This window comes from Zootermopsis nevadensis, unplaced genomic scaffold, assembly GCF_977971745.1.
Source record: "Zootermopsis nevadensis isolate Lab colony 2312 unplaced genomic scaffold, Znev_1.0 Znev_ptg000002l, whole genome shotgun sequence".
NCBI classification, from domain to species: Eukaryota; Metazoa; Arthropoda; class Insecta; order Blattodea; family Termopsidae; genus Zootermopsis; species Zootermopsis nevadensis.
Genome location: NW_028259134.1, coordinates 6,032,132 through 6,057,794, shown reverse-complemented (window position 1 = coordinate 6,057,794; position 25,663 = coordinate 6,032,132). Strand labels below are relative to the sequence as shown.

General features: G+C 41.1%; 2 protein-coding genes across 13 annotated transcripts in view; one reads left to right on the top strand and one right to left on the bottom strand.

Moving 5' to 3' along the window:
* Positions 1-1,774: 1,774 nt before the first annotated feature.
* Positions 1,775-25,663, bottom strand: part of LOC110829001 (uncharacterized) — a 59,204-nt gene continuing 35,315 nt past the window's right edge. For 11 of the 12 annotated variants that reach the window (XM_087348258.1, XM_087348285.1, XM_087348254.1 and 8 more), the window contains one exon: positions 1,775-24,715. The gene's annotated coding sequence lies outside the window, so the exon portion shown is untranslated. The remainder of the gene's footprint in view (positions 24,716-25,663) is intronic. The other variant, XM_087348259.1, reaches the window with a different exon arrangement.
* LOC147875045 (protein CFDP2-like) lies at positions 6,296-7,078 on the top strand. The gene has a single exon (XM_087356958.1). The coding sequence runs from the start codon at positions 6,296-6,298 to the stop codon at positions 7,076-7,078; it is 783 nt and encodes a 260-aa protein (XP_087213084.1).

The following is a 25,663-nucleotide window of genomic DNA, read 5'->3' as shown; positions in this document are numbered from 1 at the left end:
ACTTAATTATTCCTTGATCATAGGACCTATAACCTGAGCTACTGCTTATTCTGCTATTTTCATTTATCTGTCTTTCACATGAACACTTGTCATTACAGAGTTGGTGACCCTGAAGTAATAATATTGAGTTCAGACTTGATGAGGACTGCATGTAGGGGCTAGTTACCATGTAGTTCAGCTGTAACAGGTAATGCCCAGTTAAATGATAGTTGCAGGGAGTATGTTGTTTGGCAGATTTTACCAACAGGTTCATTCTTTCCTAGTAGTTTATTTCCATCAGACGAGCCTGGGACCATTGTGGATAGGTGGGCTGCTGTTAAGGCTGCGGCTTAGCTAAATGTTGAAATGTCAGACAGTGAATGCGTGTTATGTCACTGCACTCTTACAAAAATATCCATTTTAAAGGCATATCTTTTAGTAGTACCTAAACTGATGATTTATATCTGTTGTCTTTTGCTGCTTGGTATGGTACAGAGGCCTACTGCAGGCTTTACAAAACTACATTCTTAGCCTTATTGTATGCGAACAGGGGATTTAGATCTGGACACTGTGATCTGCTGGCTGGAGTTAGCTTGAGAGTTCTGTAGTATGATTATGTGACGGATGGGCATCTTGACCACTCATAAGGTGCAGCATACAGCATAGTGTCTAAAAATGTTAATGTGTTGCAGAGGCTGTTGGCATTTTGTGTAAAATTTGAAAGAGAACGTAATGCTGATGAGTATAGGACCTGTGCAGTTGTGCTGAAGTTCATGCCTGTTATCATGGTAACTGTTGGGGCTGCACACATGAGTGGAGACAGTCAGGTAATCTCAGAATCTTCCTCGTAAGTAGAAATGGAACATGAGAATATTAATGGACATACTGATCATGTGCTGGAAGTTAAACACCCATACATCATACCTATAAACAATTAGTGTTCTCCATATGTCATTACTGAATATTTTTCACAAGTCAGTGAAGAATATTAGTAGAATGGACTTCAAAAGAAACACAGTAATATGTCTTATATCAGCAGAGTAACAGTTTTATGAATTTAATTACTTTGTATATTCAGTTGATGTGAAATACCAGTATAATTTTTACTGCTGAAGCTCATCAGAATATGTAATTCTTCAAGCTGCTGCCTCTGGTCCCACAATGCAAAACTGTGTGATGTTCACATAATGAGAGAACATAATTTGGATATTACATCTGTAGTTTGGAGACACACGTAAGCAGCTTTGTACAAATTAGCCACTTAAAGCCAGTGCTGAATGTTAGAGTTGATGGTGCTGACAAGTGGTGTGACTTAGATCTAGAAATGAAATGTGCTTGTGTTAATATTAATTTGACAGTGCACCTTCCTGAAGTTGTCAAGGCATTAAGTATCTGCATATATGAGTTATGGAGTAGCAGTAATATACTTTAATGTTTATTCAAACCTTTCTTCTGTCTACTGACATTAGACATACCATAATTTACATAGGCAAAATTATGTTGTCCTCATAATTTCATATATTGTGAAAATTATTTTTCAATGGAAACAAAATTTAGTAGCACAGTCTCTTGATTCTTTCGATGTGCTTGTGAGTAGTTTGTATTAAATATTTTAATCTAAATTTCTGTATAACTGCCAGTCCACTTTTGTGTGCACACACACGCATCCAATCGAGTGCTGCAGTTTGTGCTTTCGACCTTCGCAAGTATTCATCCTGGGCCAGAAATCAGATATTTAGATATAAACAGCGTGGATCAGTACAATTATAAAGGCCACATAGAACACAAATCTAAATAAGTATATATTATCATTTATTAACATGAATACAAAGAATTATAAACGAAATAAACAAAAAATACACACTGGTGCGACATCCACTGGATGATTAATAAAATATAATAAGCAAAAACAGAACTTACCACAGCGGACATCTCAACAGCCGGAAAATCTGCACAGGACCGAACACTACGAACCAAAGTGAAATTTAAAAAGAGGAATCGAAACGGAATTTGTCAAAGTGTCTCAGGTGAAATCCCATACAGAAGTGGTCCTCCAGTTACCAGGCAACACAATCCCAAGGAGTGGATGGAAAAGGTAAAGGGGTGGGGGAATAGGACAACTGCACATGGCCCACCCAGGCAAGTTTATGAAGATCCTAGTTTCATCAGTCGTAACCTCTTGGTTACGGCTGTCCATGGTACAACCTCCCTCCCCAAACAGTACACTCAGGTATAAACACCATTTTCACTGGCACACCAAGGTACACATCACCGGAGGAAATTTGGCTGTCCAAACAACTTTCATCATGCGATCCGGGACCAGCGCCCGAGAGATGATGAGAGTGCTCATCTGTTCACACCAATCTGGTCTCTGTGAAAACATGTGGCAGCCTCCTTTGGTTACGATACCGGAAACAAAGAGTAGAATATAACCCTTTTCAACAGGGTCCCTTTTGGGGAAGAGCATCCCAAGGCGATGAAGGCAGTAGCCGACATTGCTGCAGGGAGCCGAAGAAAGGATGAATCTAGGCGACGAAAGTGACACACGCGCAAGGGAAACGGTAAGACAGGAAAGAGAACTGTGTTCCTGGAACTCAAAGGACCACATAATAACACCAACAATAAGAAGCAATACAAAGAACAGTTAATTACCATTAACTAACAGGGTATAACAAAATACCACAGAGCTAAATATAAATACCATAATAAAGATACAAGCATTATGCTTGTTAGCAGCCCCTAACTTTACAACTAACTTAAATTATTAACACAGTCAATGCCCTTGGTTTACATAATTTACAACTAACTTAAATTATTAACAAAGTCAATTACCCTTGATTTACACAATTTACAACTAACTTCAATTATTAACAAGATCAATTACCCTTGGTTTACACAAGTCAGAAGGAAATATAACAACACCCTTTCTTCACTTGGACATCTCTCCAAGTTTACAAATGACAGATACTTAACTGTAACCTAATTTCATCTGTGAGAGATGAACACCTGTTAGGAATCCCTGTTCACCGGGTCAACCAGACTAGCCATAACAGGCGTCAAAAACTTTGACACACGAAAAGGTCCGCGCCGAGGAGATAATACAGCACAGACCTTTTGAGCTGCTTGACTGAGGGGATAGTTCTTACAAGCAAAGTCCCCTACCTTAAAGGGTTGGGGAAAACATCTGAGATTATACCTGATGACGATAGCCTGGTGGCTTTTGAACAGGATTTCCTTCACCGAGTTCATGTAGCACACTATGGCACCATTATTTAAACTGCTTAGCTCATGTACACACCATGTAATGCCAAACAAATTGATAGTACGTGAGTGTTCAGCTTCATAAAACAGTTGGTTAGGCATGCATCTGATGGAATAATCTATGGTTAATATAATGTTAAACTGAGCTTTATATAAATTCAAGGAGACATTATTTCTCATTTCCGTCAAACAGTTCAGTCCATTCGCTTACCTGATAGGACAATTTAATTAGTCTGTATGTCATTAAACCATGCAAAAGTCTTGCTCACAGGCCCAAACATTCCGTATTTTTTATAAACTAAATGAACGTGTGTGAATTTTGTCAGTCTTCAAATGTGGCTTTCATGTGGTTAGATCTTGGAGATCAAAGTCAGTCTCCAAATCACATGTTCTTTCCTATAATAGGGAAATCCCGATGACCTTTTAAAATTACTTGTAATAAGTAGACTCCAGTTAACCGTATTTAAGTATCACACCTGTTAAAATATGAGGACATGACCGAGAGAGCTTTATCTATTATAATTAGGCCTGCCATTTTAAGCCGCTGATCTACTGCACATTAATCAATGCTTGTAAATATCACTTTCTATTGATCTGTTTAGAAATTCGCTTGGTCATTCTGATACCATTAATTTGTAAGTACAGTAGCAGTAATATAAGAGCTATCAATTATTATATGTGCATTTACAGTGTTTAAACGTCCAGTCTGAGCATAATTTGGATTCACTTGCGTAACTTTAAGTCAACATTTAATTTCAGATGTGACAGGTATCATTTTGTTGTATGTTACAAAATGTTTTTGTTTTTATTTTCTGTTTTCTTTCTGTTTTGTTCCGTGCCTCAGATTCTCCGGGTTATCATGGACATCGCAGAAGGGCTTAGTCCAAGAAGAGCCGCTGAATTCCTGATTATACAGTACATCGTGGCCACCCTTACTGCCATTTTCGATATAATATCATCCGGTATTGGAATGTGGGAGCACAACAATAACAATAATACAAATAGTACAATTAATTAAAACTAAAAAAATATTTATTCAATTTATTTATACTATTTATTTAATAATTTTTAACTAATTTCAGCAATTAATAAATTGATTTTCACATATTAATTCTAGTATCCAAAACCGGTTTTTTAAATTTTACTAGATTATCCAAAAAACCGGTTTTTAAAAACCGACAAACCCTACAGATTATGGAGTACAGTTATTTAAGAGGGGAACGGCACAACTGGGAGCAAAATGCTGGATGATGCGGCCTACTGCCTGGAGCCCAACAGCCTCCTCTCGGTTATTCTTGTCATCCGCTCACCCAGCCCCCCGACCCACTTTTATTTCACCCTTTTTAGTATATGCCGAAATGTGTATGCAGTTTTTGTTATTCAATTTGAAAATCACATCAGCATGGCCGCATAGGGCGTACTAAGCAGACCGCACACCCAGGAAGCAATCAGCTTCAAGCATGAAAGAAGTCTGAAGGAGGAGGAGGAGTCGTATTTTGCAATGAGACCCCGCACACTGATTAAATGTTAAACACAGAGTAGGAAACACGATGAGACATGTTTCGCTCTTACAGAATCAGACCTGTCTTTCTGTCTTTTTCTTCGTCTTCATGGCTAAGTAAAAGCGAGTCACAACTAGCTAGCCGACAAGAGTTCGTCAGGCCATGATCTGCAGTGGGGCGAATGCAGCAAGGACCTCTGAAACGTCGGTATACTTTTACCAGACTACATGGCGTAACAACCCAGAACACAGCAATCTTCAAATTCAAATTCATCGCCGTGAAAAACTACGAAGGTGAATAATGCGAACGCGGATGCAAATGGGAATAGAATCGCTCAACCCCATACTAACAGAGATGTTCAAGACGTACAACCTGCAACCAGTAATAACGGGAATGAAAACCGTACATCGTGGTGGTCGAGATAGATAACGCAGATATGGCAGAGAGTGCAGGATTTTACAAGTAGGGAAATTTCCTTTCAAGTACCTTGGATCGGTATTAAGTGAAGGAAATTAGAGCTAGGAAATAAATGCTGTTATGCACTGGGATCAAAAACAAAGTCAAAATTTAAAATATACTGTACAGTGATTAAAGCAATAGTAACAAATGCTTCAGAAATATTGGCGTTAAAGTAGAAGGAAATAAGACTGCTTAATGTGGTGGAAAGAAAAATTTTATGGAAGATATTTCGAACAAAGAAGGAAGGGAATGATCGGGAGCTGAGGAATTTGCATGGACAACCAGAAATAACGAGGTGGATGGATTGGATGCCTAGGACATGTGGTAAGGAAGAAGGAAGACCAGTTGACCTAGGAAGCGATGGCTGGATGATGTTGGTGGAGAATGAGAAGAGGGGGACTTTTGTTCAGCAGGCCAGAAGAGGCTGTCTGATAAGACGGTTAAGTCAGCACAACGAGTGGTCTGACCATTCGACTACCCTGACTGAGGTTTTCCGTGCTTTTTCTCGGTTGTAAGGCAAATGTCAGGGTATAATTCAAGAGGGACACGACCCGCCCTCCCAAATCATGGAGGCTTAGTCCAAGAAGAGCCGCTGAATTCCTGATTATACAGTACATCGTGGCCACCCTTACTGCCGTTTTCGATATAATATCATCCGGTATTGGAATGTGGGGGCACAATAATAAGAATAATACAAATATAACAAGTAATTAAAACTTTAAAAAAATATTTATTCAATTCAATTCAATTATACCTATTTATTTAATAATTTGAAACTAATTTCAGCAATTAATAATTTTATGGTTTGGATCTAAGTTAGGGATGCCTGGCAACCCATAAAAATATATGATTGTCGCCTAACTTTAAGTCAACATTTAATTTCAGATGTGACAGGTATCATTTTGTTGTATGTTACGAAATGTTTTTGTTTTTATTTTCTGTTTTCTTTCTGTTTTGTTCTGTGCCTCAGATTGCTGGACTTCTGTTAGATTTGATAGATCACTGCAATTGGTATCCGTGGCTCATCAGAGGAGCCGCGGAAATCATATTCTGCCAGGAAATTATAACCATCTTAGCCGCCACCAGACAGACTGATGTATATCAAGTTGAATGCAGAACCAGTGGATATTCTGATAATGCAGGTGTACATGCCAACATCGGATCATGACGACGAAGAGGTGGAAATGATATATGAGAAGATAGAAGAAATCATCAGGACAGAAGGAAGAGGGAAAGTGCAAACCATAATAATGGGAGACTGGAACAGTGTCGTGGGGAAAGGAGCAGAAAACAACATTATCGGCCCTCATGGACTGGCAATAAGGAATAGGAGAGGGGACATGATGGTTGACTTCTGCCGAAGAAATGGACTGGTAATCACCAACACCTGGTTCAAGAAGCATCACAGGAGATTGTATACGTGGAAAAGCCCAGGAGACAGGAGCAGATACCAGATAGACTATATCTTAGTGAAGCAACAATTTAGGAATAGCGTAAAGGATGTGACAACAGTGCCATCAGCGGACATCGACTCAGATCATAATATGTTAGTTGCAAACGTCAGCACTAGAATGAAGAAAATCAGGAGTAGGGGGCTGAGGAAGAAGAGATGGGACCTGGAGAACCTGAAGAGCGCGCGAGACGAAGTAAGAGCAGAATTGGAAGGAAAATTAAGTGAAAGTGAAGGCGAAAGCGTTGAAGAGGAATGGACGAATGTCAAGCAGTGCCTAACAGTGGCACTAGAAGAAAAGGTTGGTAGGATGAAAAGGATACCAAGGAAGGCATGGATTACACAGGCTATGCTCGATAAGATGGATGAGAGAAGGAGATGGAAGAATATCAACAGTGAAGAGGGAAGAAGAAATATCGAAGACTGAACAACGAACTGAGAAGAGAAACAGACAAGGCGAGAGAAGATTACATCAACGATGGATGTGATGAGATAATGACACTCCAGAGAATTGGTAGGTACGATTTGATGTATGCAAAGGCAAAAGAACTAGGATGGAAAGAGAACAACGGAATTCGAACACAGGAAATAGAAGACCCATCAGGAAAGATAGTCTGTGACCAGAATGAAGTTAAAGCTGTATGGGAAAATTATATTGAAGAGCTCTATGACAAGGCCAATCGACCGGAGATGGAATTGGAACCAGAAGAAGAAGTAGAGGAGGACGACATAGGTCCAGAGATACTGAAGAGCGAGGTAGAGAGGGCCATAAAGGATATGAGAAGAAGAAAAGCTATGGGAGATGATGAAATCCCATCGGACTTATTGAAAGAACTTGGAGAGAAAGGAGTGAAGGTTCTTACTAGACTCGCTAACAAGATATACCTCCGGTGAGTGGCCCAAGGACTTTCTGGAAGTAACAATGATTCCATTACAGAAGAAAAAGAATTCCAAGAAGTGCGGCGATTACAGGACCATCAGCCTAATCTCACATGCGGCGAAGATAATAACTAGAATACTGACTAAAAGACTAGAAAAGAAGATAGAGGAAATGATGGGAGACGACCAATTTGGATTCAGGAGAGGAAGAGGAACCAGAGATGCCATCAGAGTTATGAGAATAATTTCAGAGAGAGTTCTCGATGTCAAGGAAGAAGTATGTGCCTGCTTCATCGACTGGAAGAAGGCTTTCGATCGAGTAAAATGGAAGAAATTAATGAGGATCCTACAGAGAATTGGAATTGATTGGAGAGATAGAAGACTAATCGAAAACCTGTACATGCAGCAAAAAGTCAAAGTGAGACTGGACTCAGGAGACACCAACAGCGTTGAGATAGGTACAGGTCTAAGACAGAGATGCTGCTTATCACCAATTCTTTTTAACCTGTACGGGGAATGGCTTGCCAAGAAAGCTCTGGAGGGAACAGGAGACTTCAAAATTGGAGAAAGAGTGATGACTGTAAAGTATGCAGACGACTTAGTAGTATTGGCGAAGGAAGAGGAGGAATTACAGCTTAACCGTTCCTCCTGCAGACAAAGGCAATGTGACAGTGGTGTTACGAAGTGAGTACTACCAGGACAAAATGCAAATACTACTGGAGACCTGACCGTCAAAATAGGGAGACAAATTATCTCCACGGGCTTCATAATATGCCAGGAGATCGTGACTGTCGCAGCGGTCATCACAGATATATTAGCTTCCATGTTAGGCACTTGGCAGCATTATATGGAAGTGGGGGGGAAGTAATATTAGAATATATTTACATTTTCACATTACAGAGGATCGCCTGGTTGGTGACAATCCTGCTGCTCAGATGTATGGCAACGGTCATGCCTATGGTAGGGCAAGCAGTTGTCGCATACAATACCAACAGCATTGTATACCGATGGCTTCTCGTGCTAATAATCCTCTTCTCATTGGGTGTGCTGGTACGTGACACGTAGGCTTAGTTTTCTGTGTTCATGAGAAGTTATATTGCTGATTTGCCCATTCTCTGCCTGCAGGGCATCTCTTAAGACTTGAACGATCTATGAAATTCTTTGCCGCGATGATTTTGCGTCCCTGTGACCTTTGACATATTATTATTACGTAGAAGTTTAAATTATTTAGGCGTCCGGCATTTCCTTTTCAAGCGAGAAGGAAGCATGCGGGCATTTGACTGCGTATTTGCCCTTAAAACACCCACATGGAGAGAAAAGTCTTGGCGTGCGTCGCCTGGTGGTTGACCTTAGCGGCAGAACTACTGGGCATTGCAGGACAGGCAATTGCCTTAAAGAAGATGAATACAAACGAATTACAGCTTAACCGTTCCTCCTGCAGACAAAGGCAATGTGACAGTGGTGTTACGAAGTGAGTACTACCAGGACAAAATGCAAATACTACTGGAGACCTGACCGTCAAAATAGGGAGACAAATTATCTCCACGGGCTTCATAATATGCCAGGAGATCGTGACTGTCGCAGCGGCCATCACATATATATTAGCTTCCATGTTAGGCACTTGGCAGCATTATATGGAAGTGGGGGGGAAGTAATATTAGAATATATTAATATAACATATCAGGACCATCCACGTCCTAATGAAGAAAAGTAGTCAAATGCTGAGACCTACCAAGGGCAAAGTAGGCCTAAGAGTTGCGGGTGTATACCGCATACCATGTGAGTGCGGTTAGGTCTACATCGGAAAGATGAGCAAATCTATCAATGCCAGATGGACGGAGCATAAATGGTATATACGAGTCTTGGACTTTAAAACTAGTTCGCTCTACGAACCACACAGTAAACAGCCTTGAGAATGAGGACAGAGATGGTCCTCGAAACGTCAGCGATTAATCACCATCTAACATGGCTGATAGCCCGAGAAGACTTTATTTATAAAACTAACAACTTCGTCGGTCCTATATCTGTGCGAAATTATGCACATTGCCTATGGCGATACGGCGGCAGAGAAGAAGAGCACACAGGCTGTATAAGGTTCTCCTATATCTGAGAGTTACCACAATAATATTAAACTGCTTTATATTAGTAATGGATATGGTAGATACTGGGATCACGTAGTGGTCGAACTCCACTTTGTTATATCCCTAATTACACACATAATTGAAAAATGTAAGTGTAAGTTTCAATTATGAAGGAAGTATTGATAATATTCTGATGAACCAGAGTCTTCACCAGGCAAGAATTATCTGCGACTCAAACAGCACATCTTGATCACAGGGATTAAAATATTTATACTTTCACATTACAGGGCAAAGTCTTTGGCATCTTCGGATGGTTGCTATCTATAGTTGCAGTGGCACTGGCCATAGCAAGCCATTACATTTTGTTACATCACATGAATGATAAGCATGGCGACTACAAGAAAATACAAGCCGTGGCAATCTCCATGACCGTTTTCCTGGTACGTGACACGTAGGCTTAGTTTTCTGTGTTCATGAGAAGTTATATTGCTCATTTGCCTATTCTGTGCCTGCAGGGCATCTCTTAAGACTTGAACGCTCTATGAAGTTCTTTGCCGCGATGACCTGCGTCCCTGTGACCTTTGACATATTCTTATTACGTAGAAGTTTAAATTATTTAGGCGTCCGGCATTTCCTTTTCAAGCGAGAAGGAAGCATGCGGGCATTTGACTGCATTGCATCAGGGAAGCTCTAATATAGAAAAAAGTTATTTAAAAATTATTTAAATTTCAACACATTTGTGATCATCTTCAGGGAGAAAGTCCATTCATCTTCAAGACATAATGATAACAGTTTTGAGGAAGAAGTAGACTTCTTATATGGGGCCCACCCAGCCTCCTGTCCAATGGGTACGGTGGTCCTTTCCCCGGGGATAAAGTGTGGCCAGGTCGTGATGCTGAACATTCACCCTCATCTAGTGCTGAAAGGTCAAGAAAGAGAGGAGCTATACCTCCACTGACTCCCACTTGGCAGGAAGTCAAGCAAATATTAGAAGAAAATTATGGCGTTAAAAGAACTTTAGATTATTATGCCTGTCGTATGTTCAGTAGTAGGCAAGGTAACCATGAGACGATAGCGTCATGGAGTAGTCGAATAAATACCATGCAGTCAGAGCTAAGAGAAGCAGCTCTCAGGATATGTGGAGAAAATGAAGTTATAGGGGCAATGGGATTGATCAACCATTTGGCCAAGGCTTGCTTTGTGCAAGGGTTAGCTAACGAGAGAATTCAAACGATCGTCAGAGCAAAGGGCGAATCGGTGGTACCATCAGTGTGCATAGATGCAGCACTAGAGGAAGAGTCAGCAATCTTGTCTGTTAAAGAAAGAGGTTTCACGTCGCAAAAGTTTAACAGAGGGCCCGAGATAGCCAATAGAGCAACAGGAAATCATGGGAATATGATTAGAGGATCTGGTAGAGGATTCGGGTTTGCAGACCGAGATGTTAATAGAGGATTAACACGTCCTGGACGCGGGACCAGTGTAGACGTATGCAAGGGTACGGGAGCTAATATGCATGTAGTTACGAGAGCTACAGACACGAGGATTATTTGTCACGCTTGTGGAGAGAGGGGCCACATTAAGCACATGTGTAGGAAGAATAGTTCGGGAAACTGGAGGCGGGAACAGGGGAACAGCCCTCCTGGGACCCAGCAACAGTAATGTTAGGCTGTACGAAAACAGCAGGTACTCCATTGAACACAATTACCCTAAGGACGAATGTAGGTGTTAGAGAAAATATGAAATTCTTAATTGACACGGGAGCAGAACTCTGTCTGTGTATTAGGGAAGGCATTGCATACAACTCAAGGAAAACCCTGAACGTCATGGGCATATCAGATTCAACAGAGAAAACATTAGGAGAGCTTGACATTAAGTTATGCGCTTCAGGGCATGGAACAGATCACACATTTCAGATAGTGGGAGATGGAATAAACATTCCATGCGATGGGATTCTAGGGAAGGACTTTTTCGAAAAGAAGCAGGCCAAGATAGACTACGGCCGCAAAGAGGTCATAATGGGAAAAGTAAGAATAGGGTTTGACGAAGACCGAGAATTGAATGGACAAGTAGATAAGTTATACGCTGTATTAAAACCAAGAAGCGAAACTATAGTGGGGTTAACGACAGATTCGCCAGAGTTAAGAACAGGGTTAATAGGTAAGAGAGAACTAGCTCCAGGAGTGATGCTAGCGGAAACATTAACCAGGGTTCGTGAAGGGACTTGTCTTACAAGCATTTTGAACACCAACAATCAAGAGATAAAGATCAGTCTGCCCACTGTGAGTTTAGAAGATTATCAAGAGGAGACAGCACGGATAACGGTTGTTAGCAATACAGGTAGGGACAGTACAGAAGACAGGATTTGCGAATTAAGGAAAAGGGTTAGAATAGAACACTTGAATGATGCAGAAGGGAGATCCATTCTTAAAATTTGTGAGAGCTATAACGATATATTTTGTTTACCGGGAGACAAACTAACGACCACTACAGCCGCAGAGCACACTATTCCAACTCCAGGCATAGATCCATGTAGGGGCATTACCAGTAGAAATTACAGGATACCGGAAGCCTTAAAAGAGGAACTGGCCCAGATCACCGACAAGATGTTAAAGGATAAAATAATTAAGCACTCAACTAGCCCATGGAACTCGCCCATAATTTTGGTAAAGAAAAAGGAGGACGCCTCAAGGAAACAAAAGTGGAGGTTAGTCGTAGACTTCAGAAGACTTAACGATGTCACAATAGGAGATTCATACATATCCCTTGCCATTGATAACCGAAATATTAGATGCATTAGGAAAGGCACGGTACTATACCACCCTAGACCTAGCTAACGGGTTCCATCAGGTGCCGCTTAGGGAGGAGGATAGACCAAAGACGGCGTTTTCGACACCCAACGGCCATTTCGAATTTTGTACCATGCCCATGGGAATTTGTTCGGCTCCAGCCACGTTCCAACGTTTAATGACGAACGTCTTAAGTGGATTGATTGTCACAAAAGCATTAATATACTTAGACGACATTGTAATATGGGGAGCGACATTGCAGGAACATAATGGGAGGTTAATTGAAATTTTGGACAGACTAAGAATTCACTCTCTACGTCTCCAGCCAGAAAAATGCGAATTTTTAAGAAAAGAGGTTTGTTACCTTGGTCACAGGATTACACCTGATGGTGTAAGGCCAGATGAAAGTAAAGTTATCGCAGTGAGGAATTTCCCAGTCCCAACGAGCACAAAACAGCTCAAGGCGTTCCTAGGCCTTGCAGGTTATTATAGGAGGTTGTAGTCGACGGACCCCAACGGTCCAACCGACTGCATATTTGTGGAATGTTTTATGAAGATCTCTTTTGTTCACTTGTTTGGGTGTATTACAGTTTAAGCTACCAATGTCTCTTTGTGTAACCTTTTGGCTTAGCAACGAGGTGCTGCAGGTACCCGGGGTTTTTTGGGAGCCAGGGGTCTCTTGTGTGGGCAGACTCCACTAGGCACTCGTTCTTTGGACACCAAACAAATCGGTGGCAACTGCTCCGCCACAATTTAGTTTTAATATTGGAAATTTTACTAAATTATAAACCCACAAAATTTAAAACAAGCCGTATGCACCAGAAAGTGACATCAATCAAGCGTCCACTGAATCATTGTCAGTCCGGCCGTTACACCAACCTGGGTGTACAGACTGCGTGTTCTGCTGGCTGGAGCTACCCTGGACAACCATCTCTCGTGGACAAGAGGTCCACTGGCGCCCAACCAAATAACCAACAAAATAAAAGTAAAGGGAGATCGGTTACAGAGGAGAATTATGGCGCCCAACGCGTGAGGCCCGACTTCGGACCTAACAGTGAAGAAATAATAACAGCAGGACGCGGGTGACACCAACAACAACAAGGAACGAGACAGCCTACCCGTGTTGAATTTGGCGTGTAGGGGAGCAAGACAACACCTACAGGAGCCGCTACAGACGCCGACGCCAAGACATCGCAGCCGCTACGCTGGCATCACGGCAATCTTCGCTGCACCCTCATCAGGACAAAACGTCAGTCACAACGAAAATGGCGAATAAACAACTGAGGAGCAGAGTGGTCGAACTCGAGGACTCTGAGTTAGGAAGTGAATTGCAAGACGGTCAGATAGAGACTTTTGAAGACCAGAGTGAAGAGCTCCTAGGGTATAAGGTTGCAGAGCAAGTGAAACCTGATACAGTGAGTATGGGAAGTCAAGCTGCGCTTAGTCTAGACGCGTTACGTAACTTCATGGCTGAGGCATTTAATACTCTACAAAAACAACTGAGCCAGAAGATTGATAATAACAATGCCAGTCTGAATAAGTTAAATGAAAGTCAAGCTAAATTAAGAGAGGAAACTAATGCGAGTCTAAATAAACTAACTAGTGAAATTCAGTCTGGAAATTTGGCATTAAAGAAAGAGTTAAGGGAGGAGATTAGGCAGGAAAATGAGAAGTTAATCCAGAAATTTGAACTGGATAACAAGAAAATATATGAAGAACTGACTCAGAAATTTGAACAGGAGAGTACTAAATTATACAGGGCGGTAGAACAAGTAAAATCCGACTCAAACAAGGAATTAGCGGGTATGAAATGCCAGTTTAATAACCTAACAAAGCAGGTGGAAGGAAAAGTTGACCGGATAGTTGATGATACCAAGGGAGTTATCAGAGATATGGTCGGAGACGTGGACCACAAATTAGATGAAATAGTGTGTCAAATTGTAGCCAATAAGGAAAGCTCTGATGAGAGGATGAATGCCATAGAAGATAACATTACTGGAGTAAGAACTAGTTTAAGGAATGAGGTGACATCTTGGCAGAGTGAAGCAAAGCGTCAAGTCAGTCATGAAATAAAGTCAATCAAAGAGTTTGAACGCATGACTGTTGAATTAAATGATTTAAAAGGGAGGTTATCAGAAAGCCCATCAGTAACTTGTAATGCCAGGTCATTACAATCCACTGATGGAAGCCAAGTTTTGAGTCTGTCAGCTTGTGACCCTGCCAAGAATAACGGTAATAATGATGTAATTGATGGAGTAGCTGGTGGCGATGGAAATGGATTGAGTTGCGACCACCCAGCGCCATGTAATAGCTATGTTTCTCGTGGATCGACTGTAAACGTGCCGCCATCTCAAGTTTATAATCCATGTCAGTTTATAGCTCCGTCGGACTTAACCCTTCCTCACTTTCATGACAGTGAAAAGGTTAATCCGATTGCCCACCTGAGACAGTTGGATGATTATTTCCGCTTAAAGGTTGTACGAACCTCATTCCACCTTGCAATTGCATTGCGCTCTGTTACTGATCCTTTAGCTGTGGAGTGGATAGCGACTGTATCCCCGACCATAAGCAATTATGAGGAGTTCAAATTAGCCTTTCGAAGGAATTTTTGGTCAGCTAGCAAGCAAAGCATAGCCAAATGTTCGATATATCAGGACAGATACTCTAAACAATCTGGTTTGAAAATGTCGGATCATTTCCTGAAATACGCAGTACTTGCTGGTTATTTACAACCCCGATTAAATGACATCGATTTAATAGATGCTTTGGGATTCCATTTCCCGATCTATGTGCAAAATAGCTTTGCAGCTGCGCATTTAACGTGCATTCAGGACGCCTTAGACTTACTGAAACGTCTAGAAGCGATAGAGGCCCACGAAAATCAACGGAGGTCTGGCTCCATTGGTTCTATACCAGGCCAGAGGAACGACCGTGCACAAGGGAGGAATCATAACGGCTACAACCACAATGAAAATGGGAACAGGGCATACCAACAGCAACAGCAGGTGCGACAGATTCAGGTCGGACAGCGAGGTTATAATCAGAATCACCGGAACGACAATAGAAGAAATTATGGGACACCCCATAGTCACAGTCACAGTCACGGAAGAGAAGATGGTAGAAGGGGGCGAGGTGAGTTGAACCCGGAAGCCGCACTGTATTCGCACAGAAGTGGAGGTATTAACCCCTCTGTTGACAATGACAGAAATATGTCGGAAAACTAAGCCCGGATGAGTCAAAGACCCTTACCTTGTCCGCGTATGGAACCACTAGATTCCTTGGTCACCAAACACCAATAATGTCACAAAAGTTGGAGTTATTGAGTACTTCAGATTTTTCAGATACATTAGGCAATGATTTTTCTAGACTGAAATACGATAATATTAATATGGATGGTGAAGATAATATAGAAATAGATGCGAATGAGGAATTAATTATTTGCCACATTAATGACTCTGTCTTAAACAATTGTCCCCACGTGGATGTTTTCTTTGGTAACGAGATGGTAAACATCATTCTAGACAGCGGTGCTCAAGTTTCTGTAATTTCAGAAAGGGTTTATAACAAATTGGTTAGGGCAGGTATGGATGTTATGAATTTGCCGATAAACAACGTCGTATTGTTAAATGCATTTGGCGGGAAAACTAGCAGGATTAAGAAACAGGTGTACTTGGAATTCACAATGGGATCAGGTGTATTTGAACATATATTCCTAGTTAGTCCTCAGTTGGTATCGGATGGCATACTTGGAAGCGATTTTGCCATAGAGAATAAGATTATTATGGATTTTGATAATAGATGTATTAGATATTTGAGGGGAAATGAGATTAAAAGTGTTGAGTTCAGTAACCAGGTGCTTGAAAGGGAAGCAGCGAGATCAGAGCGAGTGGAAGGAGATTCATCGCCCAGTAATAGCGTCACGCACGAAGACAAAACCTTTGCAGAGAACCACAATTTGGAAAATCCAACAGTTGCAGACGTTCAATGCGCCTGTAATCAATCGCTACAATGTAATAGTTTGACTGAAACCCTTACGAACCTGGTGGTTCAAGAGAATAATGAAGTTTCTAGTATTAATGATGGGGGTAATGAAGTTAGTATGTTAGGGCAAAGACCCATGAATATTAATGAAGATATATTAAAAGGTAAGGATGAGTTTTATTGTAGCCTCAGAAATAGGCAGATTCGTGAGTTAGAAGAAGTAGTGGAAGCCAGAGGGTGAAGGACAGTCAGTTTCAGGCCAAAGATACTCAAAACTTTGATGGTGAAAGACCCGATCCCCGTTCTATTAGCGTAGCAGAGATTTCGACCCTGGTTAGCAACAACAAGTATTTAGATAATAGACAGAAAGAGAGTTTGATTGCTTTGTTAACGAAGTATGCCCCATTCTTTACGTCGAAACCTGGGAAGTGTAAAGTGTTCGAATATGAGTTTAGGTTATCTGATGAGACGCCTGCTTTTTCGCCGACTCGACCCGTACCATACAGTTTAAGACCGGTTGTGAGAGAACAGATTAGGCAGTTAATTGAGGATGATGTGTTAGAAATTGCAAATTCGCCGCACATAAGCCCACTGACTATCGTACACAGAGAAGGTAAACCGCCGAGGATATGCGTCGATGCACGCAAGATTAATAGTATCACCATACCAGATAGAGAAAGAACACCACCTCTTAATGAGTTGTTACAAAAATTTCATGGGGTAAGATATATGACATCCATAGATTTAAGCTCTGCATTTCTTCAGATCCCTTTGAAGAAGAAATCACGACAGTATACTGCATTTTTGTTCGATTCGACTGTATACCAGTATAAGCGCGTACCATATGGGTTCCGCAATTCTTTATCTGACTTTGTTAGGGCATTAAAATTGGTGTTGGACTGTGACTCCAGCGAGTTTGTGATTGCCTACGTAGACGACGTTTTGGTACATTCATGTATGTTCGCCGAGCATATGGCCCATTTAAATCTTGTATTAAGCAAACTAACAAACGCCGGCTTCACTGTCAACGCATCGAAGTGTCGGTTTTGCCAGACTGAGGTAACCTTCCTTGGACACAAAATTGATCAGCTTGGCGTAAGCCCAGACCCTCAAAGAATCGCGGCCATCTTGAATTACCCTGCACCACGAAATCAAAAACAACTGCGCCAGTTCCTAGGAACATGCAACTTCCATAGCAAATTTATCGTTGGCTATGCGAATTACGTGGGTCCATTGGTCCCGCTTTTGAAAAAGGGAACTAGATGGGCATGGACAGATGAGAAACAGTCAGCATTCGTGACGCTGCGAGAGCAATTTGCCCGTAGTATTCAATTAGTCCACCCAGACGCTACTTCGCCATATTGCATTTACACGGATGCATGCCGATACGGCATTAGCGGTATTCTGTTGCAACGAGACTGTACAGGAAGGTCTTATGTTGTATCGACCACTTCTAGAGTATTGTCGGCAACTGAAAGGAACTATTCAGTTTGTGAACAGGAACTGCTTGCTGTGGTCAACGCACTACAAAAGTTTCGACTGTATATTTTCGGCCAGCACGTCACTGTACACTGACAACAAGGCGCTGTCATTTATGAAAAGATGTACTTTGATTTCGAATCGCATAACCCGCTGGATTATGCAGATTCAGGAATATGACTTGGAAATAGTTCATGTTAAAGGAACAGATAACTTTTTGGCGGACGTGATCAGCCGTAACCCGGTTGGTCTAACCAGTAGGCAGATTGAGGGTATGAGCAGACCTAGGGAATTTATGGTTACCGTAATCTCACTAGATTTAGACCCGACCATTAGGAAAACCTTGAAGGAACTCAGTGTCCACCAAACCCAAGACCGCCCTATTGAGGAAATCAAACAAAAGCTCACACAAGCAACCGAACCACTCAATTCCCACTACAAGGTCGAAGAAAGGATGCTTTACTGCAAGGGCGAGAAGATGCATAAACACAGGAGACCATACTTGCCTAGCCACCTCGAATCTCAGATCATAAAGTACGTCCACCATGTACTGGGGCACGCGGGTACAGACAAGTGCGTAGAACAACTGGCCCGCTCCTTCTATATAAGAAACCTTGGAAGGAAAGTAAGGAAGTTTGTCGCGGGTTGCGATGTTTGCCAACAAGTTAAGCATCCGAATAGGAGTTACGACACGGAGATCAGGTCGCACTTACCCAAAAAGCCTGGAGAGCTCTTAGCTATTGACCTATACGGTAGCTTACCATCGGCTAAGGCAGGCCTAAAGCATATTTTAGTGTGCTTGGATGTGTTTAGTAAACATGTAAAACTATACCCTTTGAGAGCTGCCACCACTCGAACATGTCTCAACAAACTAACAGGCCATTATTTTACTCAGGTGTGCAAGCCTGAATCTATTCTTAGCGATCACGGCACCCAGTTCAACAACAACAAATGGAAAACCACCTTATCAGATTTAAAAATCGAAGTAAAGTTTTCTCCGATCCGCCACCCACAAAGCAACCCCAGTGAACGAGTTATGAGAAGCCTCGGCACATTTTTCAAAATTTACTGTAATAAAACGCACAAGAAGTGGCCTGAATTATTACCACACATTGAAGTTTGGCTGAATACCACTATCAGTGCAACTACAGGATTCGCACCCATGGAGTTAATGTTCGGAGACCCTACACCTGACATCTTTAGGGCGATATTGAAAAAGAAACAAGATCAGATTCCGGAGGAAGCAAGCCTCGAAGATAAAGTACTTCAGACATACGCCAGAATGAAACTGAAAGCCGCAGAAAGAAGGAGAAAAAGGAAAGTTGGCAATGCAAAATGGGAACCTGAAGTAGGTGACCGAGTAAAGGGAGATCGGTTACAAGGTTCGTACCAAATTTAAGCCCAATCGCAAAACCATTGCACAGGTTAACATGTAAAAACACGCCTTACATATGGGGGAAAGACCAACAAGAAGCTTTTGAAACACTGAAAAACATATTATGTAATGAACCATTACTGCAGTACCCTGATTTTGAGATGGAGTTCATAGTAACGTGTGATGCCAGCGCAAACGGAATAGGAAGCGTACTAAGTCAAGGCATAATCGGAAAGGATCTTCCAATAGCTTACGCAAGCCGCGTTTTAACCAAAGCAGAAAGGAATTATTCAACAATTGAGAGGGAATTGACAGCCATAGTATGGGCATGTAGACAATTCAGACCGTATATCTGGGGTAGGAAGTTCACTATTGTTACAGACCATAAACCCTTAACGTAGATATTTAAGATGAATGACCCAAATTCTAGAATTATGAGATTGAAGTTAAAACTAGAAGAATTCGATTACGTCATTATCTACAAGAAAGGAAAGGAAAATTCAAATAGTGACGGGTTGAGTAGAATGTATACAATGGCCATTGAAAATGAAAGTGCGGAGTTAACGCCTGAGGAAATAAGGGGAAGAAGTAGTAAAGGGAAGGAGAAAGAAAGGTCAGAAACACTCAGTGAGAGAAGCGAAAATGGAGGAACAAATGGACAACCTGATGAAATGAAAGCAAAGAGTAGTAAGCTTAGTGACAAGGAGAAGTTAGAAATCCTAAAAGAACTGCATGAAACCCCAATGGGAGGACACGTTGGGATGAACCGAACGTACAAGAGGCTAAAACAGTATATTAGTTGGGAAGGGATGAAGGAGGATGTAGAAGCCTTCATCAAGAGATGCGAAAAGTGCCAGAAGAACAAACTGACACAATGTCACACCAGAATGCCATTGACCATTACAGATACCCCTTCCGTAGTTTTTGAAAAATGCATAGTAGATATAGTAGGCCCTATTAGTCCAAGCAACGAAGGAAATAGATACGTCTTGACCGTGCAAGATGACCTGTCAAAATTTTTAATAGCTGTACCCCTAAAACAACAGACAGCAGAGGAAGTAGCCAAGGCATTTGTAGAAAACGTTGTTTTGGTATACAGACAGCCACAGGTGGTTCTATCTGATTGTGGAGCAAACTTTTTAAGTGAGACTTTCAAAAACATGTGCAAATTACTAGGCATAAAGAAGATCCAGTCGACTTCCTTTAGGCCACAGACGCAAGGATCACTAGAAAGAACTCACCAAAGCTTGGTGGAATATATTAGGAGTTATGTAGCCATGGATTTAGGAGATTGGGACCACTGGGTGAGATACGCCACTTTCGCACATAACACAACTCCACAAAGTTCAACAAATTACATGCCATTCCAATTACTGTATGGCAGGTTGCCAAATTTACCGGGTATTCTGCAAAGAGAACCCAGAAGTACATACTATGCCTACGACAGTTATGTAAAAGAGTTAGAAGCTAGGTTGCAAAGTAGTTATGCCATGGTAAGGAGAAATTTGGAAACAGCAAAATTAGGTAATAAAAAGAATTATGACCGAGAGGTGCACGTACCGAAATTTGAGGTAGGAGGTATGGTACTAGTGCGAGATGAAAGTGTCCGCCGTGGCCGATCTAAAAAATTAGAAGCAGCTTACGTAGGACCATATGAGATATTGAGAATAGAAGGCTCTAACATCGTATTACGTACAAAACGCTCTAAAGAATTTAAAATACACGCCAACAGGGCTAAACTGTTTTTCACGTGATTGCAGATGTGGATGTTAATCCTGGGATTGCTTGCTAGTGGAGCGACGGAGGGCGTAACTCTCGACGTGCGCGTCGAGCCAATTCGAAATTCACCAGGTCTTTATTATCAGCACGAAGCAGAGGCAAGGCTATATAACAGTGAATGGAGAATTATGACATATCTAAATTTTCAGCAAGCCAGCGATAATATTGATGTTATAAGTCAATACATAGAACAAACAATAGGACTTTGCAAGAAACATAGTGGTACCTTATGGCTAAATTTAACTGAATGTAGAACTACCATTAACGATGCTACTAGGAAATTAGCAAAATTACAGGAAATGAGGAGCCTTGTGTCACAACTCACTAGGACTGAGAAGGTTACTCGCAGACACAAAAGGGGACTTTTTAATTTTATAGGGCAAGTATCGCATTCCCTATTCGGAGTATTAGATTCAGACAACGAAGAGTTTTACAACAATAAAATCAGACAGCTTGAAGGAGAGCAGCTTGACTTAATAAAACTAGCAGGAGAGCAAATGGTAGTTGTTAGATCAACCCTGAAATCGGTTAATAAAACCCTAAATGATGTTTCCAGTAACGAATTGATTTTGAAAAAGGGATCAACAGAAATAAAGGAATTTATCAATCAGGAAAATGGTGAGATAAAAGAGAAGTATAAGTACACCCCCATGTCGGTAGCATTAAACGATCATGCTATTCAAATACAGCGAGCTTTGGAAGAAGTAAAGCATGAATACAATGTCTTAATCCAGTCCAGATATTGTCGCCAATTCATTTGATTGAGATTTTGAAAACCAGTCAGGATAGCTTTCCCCGCGACTTACAAGTACCTGTTACACTGAGCGAAGCTTACCTGTATCAATTAGTTAATATCGTAAACATAGAAGTGTATATTGTAAGACATAATCTTATATATGTTGTAAAGGTGCCATTAGCAACGCATTATGTATTTGATGTGTATAAGGTTTTACCATTTCCCATGAAGGTTAAGGACACAGCTAACAAATTTACATTTATCCAGCCTGAGAAAGAATATGTCATGCTGGACACCACTAAACAATATTATGCAAGATTACATCAGAATGAGTTAAGTATATGCAAAAAGGTAAATGATGACAGATTAGTATGCAAGCAACATTTTCCTTTGCAAATCAGTCACTCAGCAAATGATTGCGAGGCCCAAATGTTACAACCAATTAGAGTCATACCAAAGAGTTGCACACAAAGAATTTTAGAATTAAAAGAAACGCTTTGGACACCGCTAAAGGACAATTCATGGATATACGTAGCACCCACAACAGATCACCTGACCGTCATTTGCCCTGACCAGAACCCATCAGAAATTGAAATAAAAGATGGCGGAATATTGACATTCCTAGCGGATTGTACTGGATATGGTGAAAAGGTCATGATTAGATCCATCACGATGCATTATGTAAACAGCACGAGGAAAGATATTATTCCACCCCTACAACTAGAAGTTAACTGCTGCGAAACAGAATTACCTGTAATTAATCTGAATGAACTACAACTAGAGTCACCAATAAGGAACATACTTACGCATAACGACGAGTTGAAAATAGCTAGTTATAAAATTAAGGACGTAGTAAAATTGATAAGGGATCAGGAATGGAAAATAAAACATTCCGCAAGGACAACGCAGTTGTCGGTATTAGCAACTATTTGTTCTGTGGTATTAGGCTTACTAATCAGTATATTATGTTGTTGTTGCTGCTGCAAATGTTGCAGGAACTGTTGGCCCAGGTTTATGAAATGGATTACGAAAGCTGACAGTTGTGGAGCTATCATATTTAAATCTAGAATTGTAAATAATGTGCATGCATCTAACGAAAGTCTTCACAGATGAGGGATAACACTCAGCCTCGACACAAATGTGGACACAGCCGAAACGAGTGGTGAAGTAACAGAATTAACTCCAATGAATGTTGTTGTAACCCCCAGATTGACCAGGTCCAGTAGTACGACGGTACCCGCAGGAAAAAGGTAGTGCCTACAAGTTCAAAGATTGTCTAATAAAAAATCAAATTGTATTAGCCAATCTCCCTTAAGGAGGGAAGTGTCGTATCTGTGGGTCACGAACCACGTATTGAGGTATGCAGTCAATTATTAAGCTAGTATAACCTTGTTATTGAGAAATGTTAGGAAATTGTGTTACGAAATCCAAAGAAACAGAAACTGCGATCGAAGGACGTAAACACCCTAAATTTAAAGTACACAGGTTTAAAAGGCCAGAGGGCACGGAACCATGTATGGAAAAACATGTGATGTTGAGACCAAGACTCCCTAAGGCAGAGAAATAGAGAGTATTTTGGTACCCTACGTCAAGGGAAATCATTTATTGAAGCATATATATACCTCTCGAAAATTTAAGACAAGGGGGAGTAACTACAAGTATTCAGCTCAGGCAGTCACGCTGCCATTGAACTCGAATCTCTGATCTTTGGTCTCCGAAGTCTCAGCAACCTCACAGACTGTATCTGCAGCTCCTTCAATAAAGCACATCTAAAGATTGCACTTGAGCTATATCACTCTTAAGTGACGCCTTATCCAGCAGCTCCACAGCCACCTGAACACAGAAGCATCCGCTCGGCTCATCTGCAGTAGTTAATCCTTAGTCCAAGAGTCAAGAGTCCGACGACTCTGGGGGACCTGGGATACTACACTAAAACAATCTGGGGGAGCTCGTTGAAGTGAGAAGGTGGAAGAAATTCGAGCAGGGTTTGAGAGAAGCCAGAACAAATCAATTCATCAAGCATCAAGATAATTATGTGTCGCGATCAACAGTGCATCGAGTGCTGCATAAGCGGCTTTGTTTATATCCTTACAAACTGCAAATTGTTCAAGAATTTAAATCAGAAGACAAGTCACATCGACAGGAATTTGCTAACGAAATGCTGGATCGTATCAACACCAACCCTCACTTTCTTGGAAACATCTTGTTTTCAGATGAGGCCACATTTCATCTGTGTGGGATTGTCAACCGGCATAACGTACATGTTACGAAATGTAATAAGACCTGCCTTTGTTTTTATTTTCTGTTTTCTTTCTGTTTTTTTCCGTGCCTCAGATTGTCCAGGTTATCATGGACTACATGCAACATAAAGAATGGTATCCCTGTATCATCAGATCAGCCGTAAGACTGATTGCTTTTCAACATGTCATCACCATTGCTACGGCCCTATGTGACATATTTTGTACTGGATTTGGGATGTTTGAACACTATGAAGTTTTCAAAGGGAATCAAACTAATATTACGGAACACTAAACAAATCAAAAATATTTATACTTATACTTTAGTTCTGCATGTCTACAGAGAACATGTCTGAGACAGCCCAAAATTGAACGTTTGGTGCGGCCTAATGAAGGACAGGATTATCAATCCGTTTTTCTTCGGTGAAGCTACGAATACCTTGACATGTTGGAACAGTTCCTGTATCCACAGGTAGCCGATCTGCAGCCTAACATAATCTTCCAAGAAGATGGAGCTCCGCGACAATGGAATCTAGATGTTCGTAGGTCCCTCAATACCAACTTCCAAGATCGCTGAATTGGACGCGGCAGACCAATTTGGTGGCCACCACGTTCACTGGATCTCGCTCTGCTGGATTTCTTCCTCTGGGTTTACGTGAAGGATCGTGTGTTCATTACTCCAGTGAATGATCTCCCAGATCTACGAGCCCACATCCATGACACGACTGTTACTGTAACAATGGGAATGTTGCAGAGAATGTGGCAAGAAATTGAATACCGACTAGATATTGTTCGTGCTACCAATGGTGCACACGTAGAGGTTAATTAGCATGTGTCAAATAAAATTTTTGAGTTGTTCTTGCATTTTCTGTGGTTTCATTTTCCTACCATTCATACTTTCTGCTCTGCAATCTGATAAAATATGGGAAGTTTTAATGGGACACCGTGTATAAAAAAGGATCAAAGAAGTAAGAGAACTATCGTTTAATAGCGTTAATATCGCACGCCAGCAAAGTCATGCTCCAGATTCTACATAATCATTTAAAAGCCTTTTTATGCCATAAAATAACTAAAGAAAAAAACTGGATTTGTTAAAGGCAAAGGCACAAGGGGACAACCTTTAAATGAAAGGCAAATAGTCGAGAAGGCCACGGAATTTAATACTCTGCTTTATCTGTGCTTTTTTAACTAAGAAAAGGCCTTTGATTCCGTGAAGTGGAGTCATCTCTGGCGAATACTTGCTTACATGGGTCTCCCTCCTCAACTGCCAAAACTGATAAGATCACAGTACAATTCAAATGCAGCCCTAGTAAAAACACAGGTTAAGATCTCAAAAACATTCCGAGTCAAAGCCGGCGTGCGTCAGGAATGTATCCTATCTCCGTTGCTGTTCAACATATATGGTGAATATGTTATGACGATTGCCCTGGATGGATGGGATAATGTCATTTTAACTGGTGGTCGCAAAATAAACAATCTGCGATACGCTGATGACACTACGTTGTTAGCAATATCCATGGAGAATCTGATGGAATTGATGGAGAGGGTGAGAGGGAGTGTCATGAGGTAGGATTACGGAAAACAAAAATCATGATTATAGACCATTAAAACAATAATAGACCTAAAATAGGCCAAATCGCAGGTTGCGAAGTGGTCTCAAAATTCTTATATTTGGACAA